General features: G+C 56.1%; 1 protein-coding gene across 2 annotated transcripts in view; it reads left to right on the forward strand.

The window, feature by feature from the left end:
• The window catches only part of TMOD1 (tropomodulin 1), an 84,837-nt gene that overhangs the window by 40,977 nt on the left and 31,022 nt on the right, over positions 1 to 12,838 (forward strand). The window contains exons 3-4 of one of the 2 annotated variants that reach the window (XM_051856318.3): positions 305 to 461; positions 6,610 to 6,729. In XM_051856318.3, the coding sequence (XP_051712278.1) occupies positions 305 to 461; positions 6,610 to 6,729 (277 nt within the window). The remainder of the gene's footprint in view (positions 1 to 304; positions 462 to 6,609; positions 6,730 to 12,838) is intronic. The other variant, XM_089318688.1, reaches the window with a different exon arrangement.

Genomic DNA, 12,838 nt, shown 5'->3' on the forward strand with positions numbered 1-12,838 from the left:
CCCTCACCCTTCACTTTCACAAGTGTCAGAGGCAGGGGCATAGTCAGGCACTAGGAGAACCAAGGCCCCACCTCCCTGGGCCCTCATCAGCCAAGTGCCTGGCCCTTGGGGGTGTTGGATCCCTTAGCAGTGTAAGGGTTGGGATGGAGCCACTGAGCGCTGGGGTTGGGGGAGAACTTGAAGAACTGCCAGCCTTCGCCTGCTGACACTCTCTCTCTCTCTCTCTCTTTCTCTCTCTCCCTCCCTCCCCCTCTCTCTCTCTTTCTCTCTCTTTCCCCCCTGCCTCTCCCTACCTCCATCATAGAATGCTCTGCTGCCTGCGGGCCTGAGGCAGAAGGATCAAACCACCAAGGCACCCACGGGCCCCTTTAAAAGAGAGGAGCTCTTGGACCATTTGGAAAAGCAAGCAAAGGAGTTCAAGGACCGAGAAGACCTGGTCCCCTACACGGGGGAGAAACGAGGTACTGAACACTGTCGCTCGTCCATGTGTGTCCTTCCCTAGGGAGTGCCGACGGCAAGCCAGGCCCTGCACAGGGCCACCTCTGAGCCCCCTATTTGCCACCCACTGCCTGACCACAGCCCGCACTCCCAGCTCCCTAAGCATCCAGGCGCGATGCCTCTTGGGTCAAGATGTTGGGTTGACCGTGGAAAGAGTCATCTCCACCCAGATTGGCAAAGCTTCCCCTAGACCCCTTTAACTGGTGGCCTGTTGTCTTTCATACAAACTGAGGCACTTTGGAGTGTGAGTGAGGAGACATCGGACCCCAGGCCCACGCGAGGACAGTCCTGCACAGAGCAGGAGCAGGAGCCACGGTGCTCCCTGCCCCCTCTGCTCTCTCCCCAGAGTTCCAGTCTCTGGTAGCTGTAGCACCCCTGTTCCTCTCTGTTCCAGCCTGAGGCTAGAACCTTCTAGAAGGTCCCATGGCCTGTCCCATCCTCTAGGGCTCCCCATTGTCCTCCATCCCAGTCTGTCTGCCCCTGTATCTTCTCACCCTTGTTCACTGCCCTGTTGCCCCTCAGGCCTCTTCAACTTTCTAAGCTCTTCTCTACCCCAGGACCTTTGCACACATTCCCTATGACTGGACTGCTGGCCCTGCTGCCCTGCTGCACGCCGTCTTCCTGGCTGGCTCTTCCTCCCCTGGGAGAGGTGTCACAGTTCGAACCACAGGCCAACTGAACTTGAATTGGCACTTGAAGCAGCACCTGGTGCCGAGTGAAGGCTGTGTGAATGTTAGATCTTATTACTCTTCAGGTCTCAACTCTCCCAGCTTGCCTTGCAGGGAACACGGCTCTGGCTGCTGTAGTCAGGACACACAGCCCCCCTCGGCCCTCTCCTCAGTTGTTTTCCCTTTCAGGAGCCTGGGGGTGCCTTCACAGCCAATCCCATTTGGTCACTGTCCCCTTATTTCTCTAAGCTCCCTGAGGTCAGGCTCTTTGCTCGGTGGTTCCCATAGCACCCAGCCAGCCCAGGGCCTGGGTCGTGCTCAGTAGGGTAGAGACGAGACTTGCCGAGTGAATGAATGAGCTCAGTAACAGGTGAGCGTACCTCAAGGGCTCCTTCCTTAGAATACAAGCTCGGCCATACAGGGATCGTTTCTCACCTGCTCACCCTTATGTCCCCAGAACTGGACAAATCGCTAGCATGGAGAAGGGACCTAATAAATATTTATCAGGGGAAAGCATCCATTCTAATTAATTAATTGCATAATGAATGTTTTGTTTTTTGTCTTTTTTTTTTTTTTGAGATTTATTTATTTATTTATTTGAGAGGTAGAGTTATAGACAGATGGATAGACAGAGAGACAAGTCTTCCATCTGCTGGTTCAGTCCCCAAATGGCCACAACGGCTGTAGCTGGGCCAATCCAAAGCCAGGAGCCAAGAGCTTCTCCCAGGTCCCCCGCATGAGTCCAAGGGCCTAAGCACTTGGGCCATCATCCACTGCTTTCCCAGGCCATCAGCAGAGAGCTGGATGGGAAATGCAGCAGCTGGGAAAGAACCAGCACCCATACGGGATGCCGGCGCTGCGGACAGAAGCTTAGCCCTCTACACCACAGCATCAGCCTCCTCTTGTTGGTCTCTTGTGTCCTCCCCACCCCCTAGAACGTGAGCACAAGGAGCCAAGGCCATGTCCATGGCTGTCACTGCTGTGTCCCTCCCTGACAATCAGCACAGGACCCACACCGGTCACTGCTTAGTGCATAATAAAGTGACGCGGTGGGGATGACTGTAAGCTCTTCCAAACCCAGACGGTGGAGCTCATCCAGAGATTTTGAAAACTGCAAGGAGGGTGCAGGATGCCCAAGGGACATCCAGATTACAGAACATCCTAAGAAGGGAGGCTCATGTGGTCTGGGGCAGCCTGGGGGTGGCAGGAGAGAGGCCAGGAGCCACCAGGGGAGAGGGCTGCTCGGCCGTCAAAAGCTGTGTGCCTGCCTTGCCGTGTGGGTAGCACAGTGCTCTCCAGCAAGGGCTCTGTGCCAGGAGGCTGGTTGTCTGTGGAGTTGACAGGACCTTAAAATACCCATAGCTCCACCTGCGTATTTGAAAGATGGGGAAGCAGAAGCCGAGCTGGTGTCCCCTTCCTTGTACCCCTTGCACGTGCTTCCCGGGGGAGGAGCTGGAGATGTGAGACACAGAAGGGCGTCTGGGCAGCACACAAGCCAGTCCCAGGGTCCTCTATGGCGAGCTGGGAGCGCGTCTCCAGCTCGCTGAGATCCACCGCCATCGCGGTCAGCCAGGGTCAGCGGCAAGGATGTGTCCTGCCCCATGCCCACAGCGCAGCAAGCATCAAGGGTCACTGCGCTCATTGCAGTCATGGCCATTGGAGTTTTTTTTTTTTTTAATGTATTTTATGGGGCCGGTGCTGTGGTGTAGCGGGTGGAGCCACCACCTGCAGTGCCAGAATCCCATATGGGCGCCAGTTTGAGTCCCGGCTGCTCCACTTCCAATCCGGCTCTCTGCTATGGCCTGGGAAGGCAGTGCAGGATGGCCCAAGTGCTTGGGCCTCTGCACCTACATGGGAGACTCGGAGGACGCTCCTGGCTCCTGGCTTTGGACTGGTGCAGCTCCAACCATTGCAGCCAACCGGGGAGTGAACCAGTGGATGGAAGACCTCTCTCTCTTTCTCTCTTTCTGTCTCTGTCTCTCTCTCTCCCTCTCTCTCCACCTCTCCTCTCTGTGTAACTCTGCCTTTCAAATAAATAAATAATCTAAAAGATGTATTTTATTTACTTGAAAGGCAGAGTTACAGAGAGAGAGAGAGACAGAGACAGAGAGAGACAGAGATCTTCCATCTGCTGGTTCACTCCCCAGATGGCCACCATGGCTGGGGCTGGGCCAGGCCAAATACAGGAGCCTGGGACTCTATCCAGGTATCCCATGTGGGTGGCAGGTGCCCACCCACTTGGGCCATCTTCTGCTGCTTTCCCAGGCCATTAGCAGGGAGCAGGATTAGAACTCGAGCAGCCAGGACTAGAACCTGCACCCAAATGGGATGCCAGCACTGCAGGCGGCGGCTTTACCCGCTACACCATAGTGCCAGGTTTGTAAGGGTGGACTGAGTGGAGGTGTCTGTGAGAGGGTAAGGCAGGAGAGCCCTGGCTGTGACGGGCAGCCCCAGGGCCGTTCCAGCCAGCCCTAACTGAGCTGTAATCCCACAGTGCCCCCAGGGCGAGCTTGGGATGTGGGCAGCAGCAGCTTGGGCACCTCGGGCGCCGGCAGGCAGGCTGCGGTGCAAAGCGAGGCCTTATCATTCAACCGGTAGGGAGGGGAGAGAATTAGAATTAAATTTGTCTGCTTGTGTGTGGGGGGTGGGGGTGGGGGAATAGGAACAGGATCTTAGTCAAGAAGTTTACTTTTCTCAGGCATTCCAGGGTTGCTAAAGTATACCCCTCCGAGTGAGCACCGTGCTGGCCCACGGGACTACTGCTGCAGCCTCCAGTCTCCCTGACCACATCCCACCCACGTCAGGCTCTTCTCCCGCAAGAGACAAAGTGAGCAGGGCTCTGCTTTTAGAGTAAAATTCACATCACATAAAATCATGGGCAATTCAGTGGCATTTAGTGCAACCACCCTGTTGTACAACCATTACCTCCATCTACATCCCAAATGCCTCCATTGCTCCAAAATGAAGCCCTGTACCCCCTGAGGAGTTACTCTCTCAGTTACTCCATCTGCTGCTGTGGGTTTACTATTCTGGGTGTTTCCTCTACACGAAATCATTTCATATGCGACTTTGCAGGCCTGGCTGCTGTCCAGTAGCACGAAGCTTCCCAGCCTCCCCCATTGCTGTAGCAGGTGCGAGTGCTGCCTTCATTTTTACGGCTCAGTAGTATTCCAGTGTTTATCCACGCCTCCACTGAGAGATGCTGTGGTTGGGCATCGAGATTAGCACTGCCCTGCGCATCCCTGTACAGGTATCTGCTTGGATATCCATTGTCAGTTCTTTTGCGAATGTGCCTGGAAGTGAAATGGATACATCGTATGGTAATTCTATGTTTGATTTTTTTTTTTTTTGAGAGGCTTCCAGACTTCTTTTCCATGGCAACTGTACCGTCTTGTGTTCCCAGCAGTAATATATAAAGGCTCTGATTTCACACATCCATGCCAATGCCAGGCTTCCATTTTTGTTCTTCGTCGTAGCCGTCCCCACGGGTGTGAAGTGTAGCTCCCTGTCATTTTGGTTGGCCAGGGATATGAAGCACCTGCCCGTGCACGTGTTGGCCACGTCTGTCCACTCTGGAGAACAGCCTGCTCAAGTCCTTTCCCCTGTCTAAGATGAGTTGCTTGAGCTGTGACGCTTCTGTCTCTGTTCGGGATCCTGGACACCCTTGGGTGGGCCTCATCCAGTCCGATTGCTTAGCAAAGGGCCACCCCCAGATACCATAGTGTATGAAGTTGGCAGTGAAGTTTCTGACACATGAGCTTTTTAACATGTTTGTTTATTTACTTATTGATTTTATTTATTTTTCATGTATTATAAAAGCAGAGAGAAAGACACTGATTCGTTCCCCAAATGATTGCAACAGCCAGAGCCGGGCCAGGTTGAAACCAGGAGCCAGGAACTCAGTGCAGGCCTCCCCTGTGGGAGACAGGGGCCAACCACTTGCCCGTGGTGGGCAGTAGCAGGAAGCCAGATTGGAAGCAGCGCTGGGCTGAAACCCAGGACCTCTGATATGGGATGCAGGTGTACCCAGCAGTCCGCAGACCTCTGGCCCCCACACCCCACCCCTACCCACGTGAGCACACTGAAGCCACAGCACGTCTGCAGTTTCTCACAAGTGCAGTTCAGTCGTTCCTGCTGTTCTGTAAGCTTGGTATTTCACGCATCATTTCTCTTGGGCATTTTTCTTCTCAGTCTCCACCATCTTTTCTTTTTTTAAGATTTATTTATTTGAAAGGAAGAGTTAGAGAGAGAGAAGGAGAGACATCTACTGGTTCACTCTCCAAGTGGCTGCAATGGCCAGGGCTGGACCAGACCAAAGTCAGGAGCCAAGAGCTTCAGCCGGATCTCCTACATGGGTGCAGGGGCCCAAGGATTTGGACCATCTTCTGCTGCTTTCCCAGGTGCACCAGTAGGCTGATGAATCAGAAGAGGGGCAGCTGGGATTCAAACTGGTGCCTATAGGGAATGCCAGCAACGCAGGCAGTAGCCTAACTGGAGGCGCCACAGTGCTGGCCCGTCAGCCATGTTTTCTGATAGAGGCTGAAACTCTATAGTATGGAGAGACACACTTCTTCCACAGTCCCAATGGATGGCCACAATGACCATTGTGCACGCGTCATTCAGTCGGAGTCAAACACTTCAAAAACACACTCTCCCGTGAGTCAAGGACACCTTTTTGCTCCCCTTTAATCTTCTAATAACCTAAATATATTTAATTTGTTCTACTTAGAAATTTCTCTGTTGTGCCAGAGCCCTTGGTGGGGGGATCCCAGGCCCTGACAGTCCATTTGGCTTTTGCTTTTTTTTTTTTTCCTACTTGGAGCTTATTTAAAGTCATGAGCAATGCTTTTTTTTTTTTTTTTTTTTTTTTGGACAGGCAGAGTGGACAGTGAGAGAGAGAGAGAGACAGAGAGAAAGGTCTTCCTTTGCCGTTGGTTCACCCTCCAATGGCCGCCACGGCTGGCGCGCTGCGGCCGGCACACCACGCTGATCCGAAGCCAGGAGCCAGGTGCTTCTCCTGGTCTCCCATGGGGTGCAGGGCCTGAGCACTTGGGCCATCCTCCACTGCACTCCCTGGCCACAGCAGAGAGCTGGCCTGGAGGAGGGGCAACCGGGACAGAATCCGGCGCCCCGACCGGGACTAGAACCTGGTGTGCCGGCGCCGCAGGCGGAGGATTAGCCTAGTGAGCTGCGGCGCTGGCCCTAAAGTCATGAGCAATGCTTTCAATGAGAGTGGGCTGCTTTGACCAAGTCACAAGATGCTTCTTTCCAGGTGGAAGGGGTCCCTGATTCCTCTTTGGAGAAGTTGGCCCCCGGGGCAGAAGCCCCACGGGATTCTCCATGTGGACACATCACGGAAGTTACAGTGGTCCGCCCGGGCCTTTGCCCGCTGCTGACCCAGCCCAGGCGGCAGCGTGTAACCACCGCCCCCCCATGTTTGCAGGCAAGGTCTGGGTCCCCAAGCAGAAGCCGATGGATCCTGTGCTGGAAACTGTGACCCTGGAGCCCGAGCTGGAGGAGGCCCTGGCAAATGCTTCTGATGCAGAACTCTGTGACATCGCAGGTACGAGCCATTCTGGAAGCTTCCTGAATCTTCCAGAAGGGTCCCCCCACCACCACCACGTGCAGGGAGCCTTCTGTGGTTCCTTTCAAGATGAACACCCTCGCTAGTTCTAAAAGGGACTAGAGGGGACCAAGAGTGTTAAAAATCTGTGATCAAAAACCTGAGACCCTCCCCCCCACACACACACCCCCAGCCCAGAGAGTTGTGGAGGCCGCCTGGGAGGGGACAGTGTGGGCTCTTTCCCAACTATTCACATCAACTCCTGCCCTTGGCACCTGCCCAGGAGACTATAAACCAGCACCTCCTGTTGCAGAGGCTCACGGAGGGCCCAGGGCAACCTCATTGGATTGTGCACCTACACCCTTGGCACCACTGGCCTGTTGGCATGACCCTCTCCATTTTCATGTGTGATCGCATACATGTGTGATCAGGACGGCCTGATATCGAGAGCCTTTTGTCACCACTAGTCCTGTCCCTGGAGCCCAGCATCCTGTCCCTGTCCCCACTGAGGGCCGAGCGCCCCCTGGGTACTGTGCACCCTGACCCCATGGGTAGGAAGGTGTTCACCCTGTGACCCGGGGGCTACTCCGCCTCACCCTGGGGGATGGCAGCAGAAAAGGTGAGGCGGGGGGAGACTCAGGCCGGTGGGAGGGGAGAGGAATGGCCAAGGCGGTGTGGCTGTGAGTGAAGTGGAGAGGAGACCTCAGGAGGGTCGATCCCAGAACTGACGTGACTGTTGGTGCATAGTTGAAAGCAAGGGAGGAGAGGGACCGAGTCCAGTGCTGACCTGGGGGCAGGGGAGTGGAGGTGTTCCTGGCAGTGTGGAGTTCTGCAAGGGGTCCACATGCAGGGTAGGGATGTGGCTTTGTTAGCATCACCAAGGCTCCTGGCAGAGTGTGTGGCAGGCTGGGGCCCGGGGTTCCACAAGCGTTAAGTGCCAGGTCAGGCTGGAAGCTTTGCGGACACAAGTTGTGAAAATGGGCCAGACCCAGCATGGAGGTCGGAGAGCCACAAACGGGCCGTGAACAGGATGGGTAGGGCCTGAGGCAAGAGCCGAGGAGGCAGAGTTAGGAATCTGTGCTGGCCAAGCCACCCGCACCTGGGCACTCGGCTGTCCGCAGCCATCTGCTTCTCCTGTGGGTTGTGAGTGACTCTGGATGGTGTTCAGGGTGAGTCGGGGGACCTGGGGGTGGGTCACGGCGGAACAATGGGAAGACTGCATTCTGTTCCAGGGGTAACTCTGGGTACAAGTCAAAGCCTGGGAGTGAACAGGAGAGCCAGTATGGGGACCCCGACCCAGACAGCCCCCTCCTCAGGAGGCAGAATGTGGGGAAGGACTAAGAGTGTCGGAGTGTCAGCTCTTGGAGAGTGAGGCCGAGGGAGGCGGACAGCTTTGATCCTCATTGCCAAGTGCGGAGCAGCGAGGGTCCACGCACCCAGGCACAGAACTCCTAACCTGGGAGTGTGGCCAGCTCTGCAGCTGAGCATGGGCTGGCCAGAGGCCTCCCTGGCCAGCTCAGATCCCATCTGGGCCCTCGTGCTTTGCTGAGGGGGGTCCCTGTCTTCAGGTGAGTCTTTGCAGCCAGGAGCCGCAAGCCGCTGGCCCGGGAGCTGTTTGTATCCTGCACCTTCTCCTCGGCCCACTCTCCATGACATCACCCCCTCGTTAAGCAGCTCAAGGGATTATCTGATGACTGCTCTCAGAACCACGGCCAGTTCTGGGGCCAGAGCAGAACCGCAGAGCTGTGCCGGGCGTCTCTGCTGCCTTCTGGAAAGCCTGTCTCTGCGTGTTTGTCGGCGTGGCCCATCAGCGTTATCTGTCCCTGATACCCTGCCCTTCCGATGGCCGGGCAGGAGACGGGCGCGGTGAGTCCACTCCAGTGCTAACTGGCTGCCCTTGGAGGCTGTCATCTCCTATCAGCCATGCAAGAGGTCGCAGTGCTTCTTGGGGACGAGGGGCTGAACGCGTCCCAGCTGCTGTGTGAGTTGCTTGCAATGCCTTGTTGCATTTTTTGGCCACAAGGATTCTGTGAAATCAGTTCTGTTATCACCCCTGTTTTATGGAGAGAAAGAAGGCATGGTGAGGTTAAACGCCTGGACCAAGGGGCTTGATCCCAGCAGCTTCCGCTCAGGGTTCAGTGGCAGGGTCACCCCCCCCCAGTACAGCAGAGGGAGGGGGCAGTGAACACAGAGGATGGGTGGGTGGGGGGGTGCACAGAAATCAGCTGGGGACATGGCAGGGCCACACTGGGAAAAAGTCTGGAAGCCATGACAAAGAGATGCCTGGGACCAGGGCCTCCTGGGGAGGCAGAGGAAGGCAGGGGCTGGGCAGAGGCAGTGGGGCTCTGGGGGATGGCAGGTGTAGGCCCCAGATGAGGCCACGGCCCGAGGCAGAGCTGCAGGATCGCCACCAGAGACAGTGGAGGGGCCGGGCTGGAAACAGCAGGGGCAGGGGCTCTGGGCCAGGGAGGAGGCGGGCCTCTCCGAGCCACCTGCTTTGCAGGTGCACGCCTGGGAGGCCTGATGCCTGGCAGAGGTCAGAACAGGCAGGAGAGGGCCAGCAGGGTGCCCCACTGAGGTAGGTGTGACACGGGTCCGGTGCCTCATCCATGCACCCACCACTCACTGAGTCAGCATCCATTGTGGAACTCCCCCGTGGGAGAATCAGACCCCGTAGACTTCAGCAGCATCCCCACAGCATGAGGAGCAGGTGCAGACCCGACCCCTCCCAGCGCTGAGCTCTGGGCATTTGGCCTGGGGTTGTAGCTGGGAGTGAACTGGTACCACCCGTGCCCACCCAGGCGTGTGATCCTGGCTTTGGTCTTTACAGACCTGAGAAAGGATTGAGGTCGGGAGACCAACCCTTCAGATGGGGCCCCTGCAGGCCACCCACTCCCCCGGGGCAGTGGGCAACCCCTAGCCCCGGTGGCCCTCAGACCGCCCTCTGGCCTCTGGTCACACTCATGTGCTCCTGCACTGGTCCTGCTCCCCTTCTGTAAGTGTCAGGCTTACTTATGCAAGAGCGGCTCAGCTGCACCCGAGGCCTGGGCCGGAGTGGGTTTCTGCCACCTGTCCCTAGCATGTGGGAGAACAGCTTCCAGCCACGTGCCCAGAGCCGGCCCTTAGCAGCTGGCAGCCAGGGAAGCCGTGATGTGCACCGTTATCTCTGCGTCCTGGGTGGAATTACGAATGGAGTGAACCCTGCCAAGGCAGAGAGAGCAACCAGAACTCAATGTTCCTTTCAGAGTTCAAAAATAGTCCTTTTTGCGTTTTGAGGAAGATCTAGACTTTTTTTTTTTTAAATCAAGTTTCCCAGTGCTAAATTCAGCCTTGCCGCTATGTACAAAGAATGAAGCAGCAGGCGACGAGGACACTGTTTTCTTCCATTGCTCACTCCTGCTGACGTAGAGTGAGCAAGACCAAGCAAGGGGGAGAGTCACGACTCCGTGCCCCGCACCGGCCGGGCAATGGCGTCGGCGGAACTCCCAGGAGTGTGCGCAACAATGGACGCAGAGGCCAGCCCCTCCCTCCCTCCCTCTCCTCCGTCCCTCTTCCCTCCTTCTCCTTCCCTTCATCCCCCTGCCTTCTCTGCCCCTCCCTCCCTCCCCTCTCTCCTCCACTCCCTCCCTCTTCTCCCCTCCTTTCTCCCTCCCTCCTCTCCGTCTCCCTCCTCCCCCCTCCTCTCTTCCCTTCCTCCCCACTTCCTTCCTGGCGCCCTCATTTTCCCGTGCTGTAGGACAGTTCTACTCCTCCTTAGGCGTGCTCTCCAGAGACTCTCCTATTACCTCCTAGAATCTCGCAGCCAGGAGAGCGCCACACACAGGGAGGTGGCCTGTGCAGGGCTGCCCAGGAAATTAGTGCCAAGACCTGGACTGACACCAGGTCTCCTCCTCTCAGTCCCTGGCAGATGCGTGTGCCCTCCCTGTCTCTGCCCCCGACTCCAGGCCATCACAGGAAACTGCAACAACTACCCTCTCTGTCTTCCACCTCTCTGTGCGCTCTAAGCAAGATCAGGCAGCCCTGGAGGTTACGTCTTTCAAAGGAAACCTCTCCAAACCTTGTTCGCAAACCTGAACACCCAGCAGCAGCCCAGCAGCGCCGGGAGCTGCTGTCTGGGAGGGGAGCCGGAAGTACCAGCCCGTCTCCTGCTGCTGACTCAGGCCTGGCTGCCCACGTAGATGCAGCCTAAATGAAAACCCTGAGAGCTGGGGAGAAGGCGGATGCTCCCTCCTCACCAGTTCTAGGTGGTGAACAGGCAGCTCTAATTTTAGCAGAGAAGACTCCGGCGGTGAGAAGCAGAAGGGACTTGGGGACACCTCTGCTGGTGCCTCTCGTCGCCTACCGAACATCAGAATCACCCAGGAGATGGAAAAGGCCATCTTTCCAGGGATTCGGATGGGTGGGGCCAGGGAGGAGCTCGGTGTTGAGATTGTCTTAAAGCTCCCTGGAGGATCTGCAGGTGCAGCCATGGTGGAAGAACACGGGTCTAGGCCCACCCCCTCGTTGGACAGAGGAAGGGGAAGCCCAGGGGGAGGAGACTGCCCCAGGTCACGCTGGCGCAGAGGGTGTGGCAGGACCGGACCCTGGCTCTCCTGCCTCTTCATGTATCTAAGGAAACGGCTTGGGGATTTCAAAAAATCCTTGCCAAATACCAGGGAGTGCCAAAGGTTCCCAGAAAGGTGGACTTTAGAGATACGTTCAGAGACTGGTGTTTGGGCCCGCAGTTGAGACGTCACTGGGACTGTCTGTCTCCCATATCAGAGTGCCTGGGCTTGGATACTGGCTCTGCTTCCAATTCCAGTTTCCTGCTGCTGTGGACCCTGGGAGGCCTTAGGTGATGGCTCAAGTCCCTGGGTCCCTGCCACCCACATAAGAGACTCAGAATGAGTTCTGGGTTCTTTGGCTTTGGCCTGACCCAGCCTCAGCTCTTGTGGGCATTTAGGGAGTGAACCAAGGGAGGGGACAACTTTCTCTGTCTGTCTCATTGGCTTTCAAATAGATTATAAAGACAAGTTTGTTTTAGTGCAACAAATTTTGGAAATCCACATGTAGTTTTTCATAATACACATTTTCCATGAACATTTTGTATTTTTTAAAAAAGATTTATTTATTTATTTGAAAGGCAGAGTTACAGAGAGGCAGAGAGAGAGGTCTTCCATCTGCTGGTTCACTCCCCAAATGGCCTCAACAGCCCGAGCTACGCCGATCTGAAGCCAGGAGCCAGGAGCTTCTTCTGGATCTCCCACATGGGTGTAGGGGCCCAAGGACTTAGGCCATCTTCCACTGCTTTCCCAGGCCATAGCAGAGAGCTGGACTGGAAGTGGAGCAGCCAGGACTTGAACTGGTACCCATATAAGATGCCTGCACTACAGGTGGTGGCTTTACCTGCTACACCACAGCACCAGCCCTGTAAGAGTCCTTGGCTGCCCAAGAACTCTAACAACAACAAAAAAATGCAGATGCCTGAGTCCCACCCCTAGGGATTTCTGTGTGATTCCCTTGGGGCAGGCCTGGGCGTCAGGGGTTTCAAATGTTTATTGAGCTATCCCAGTGTGCAACCAAGCTGACACGCATCTTTCCCAAGTATCCCCGCAGGCCCACAGTGCGCTCAGTGAGTGGGGATGTTGTCGCTGTCCTTGTTGTTTTTGTTATCATTATTAATTATTTATTTGAGAGGCAAAGAGAGAAAAAGACAAAGAACTCCCATTTGCTGATTCACTCCCCAGATGCCTGCAATAGCTGGGACTGGGCCAAGCCAGAGCCAGCAGCCACGAAGCCAATCCAAGCCTCCGGGAAGGGTGGCTGGGACCCAGCTCCTCGGGCCACCATTGCTGCCTCTCAGGGTCTAAGCTGGCAGGAAGCCAGCGTCAGGGCTGGGAGCAGGTATCCAATCCAGGCAGTCTGACGCGTGGCACGAGGGGCTGAACTGGAATCTTAAGCCCGAGGCTGGACGCGTGCCCCACCCTCGTTGCTGTTACCAGCACACCTGCAATATCTGTCTACTTGTTTCCCCCAGCCTCCTCCCTTGCTGGCCACTCACTGAGCTCCGGGGTGTTCCCCCTGCCATCCCCTGTGCCTGGAATGTTCTCTGTCTTCTCTTGGCCGGCAC

Source organism: Oryctolagus cuniculus, chromosome 1 (genome assembly GCF_051225735.1).
Source record: "Oryctolagus cuniculus isolate XC-2025 breed Fujian yellow rabbit chromosome 1, ASM5122573v1, whole genome shotgun sequence".
NCBI classification, from domain to species: Eukaryota; Metazoa; Chordata; class Mammalia; order Lagomorpha; family Leporidae; genus Oryctolagus; species Oryctolagus cuniculus.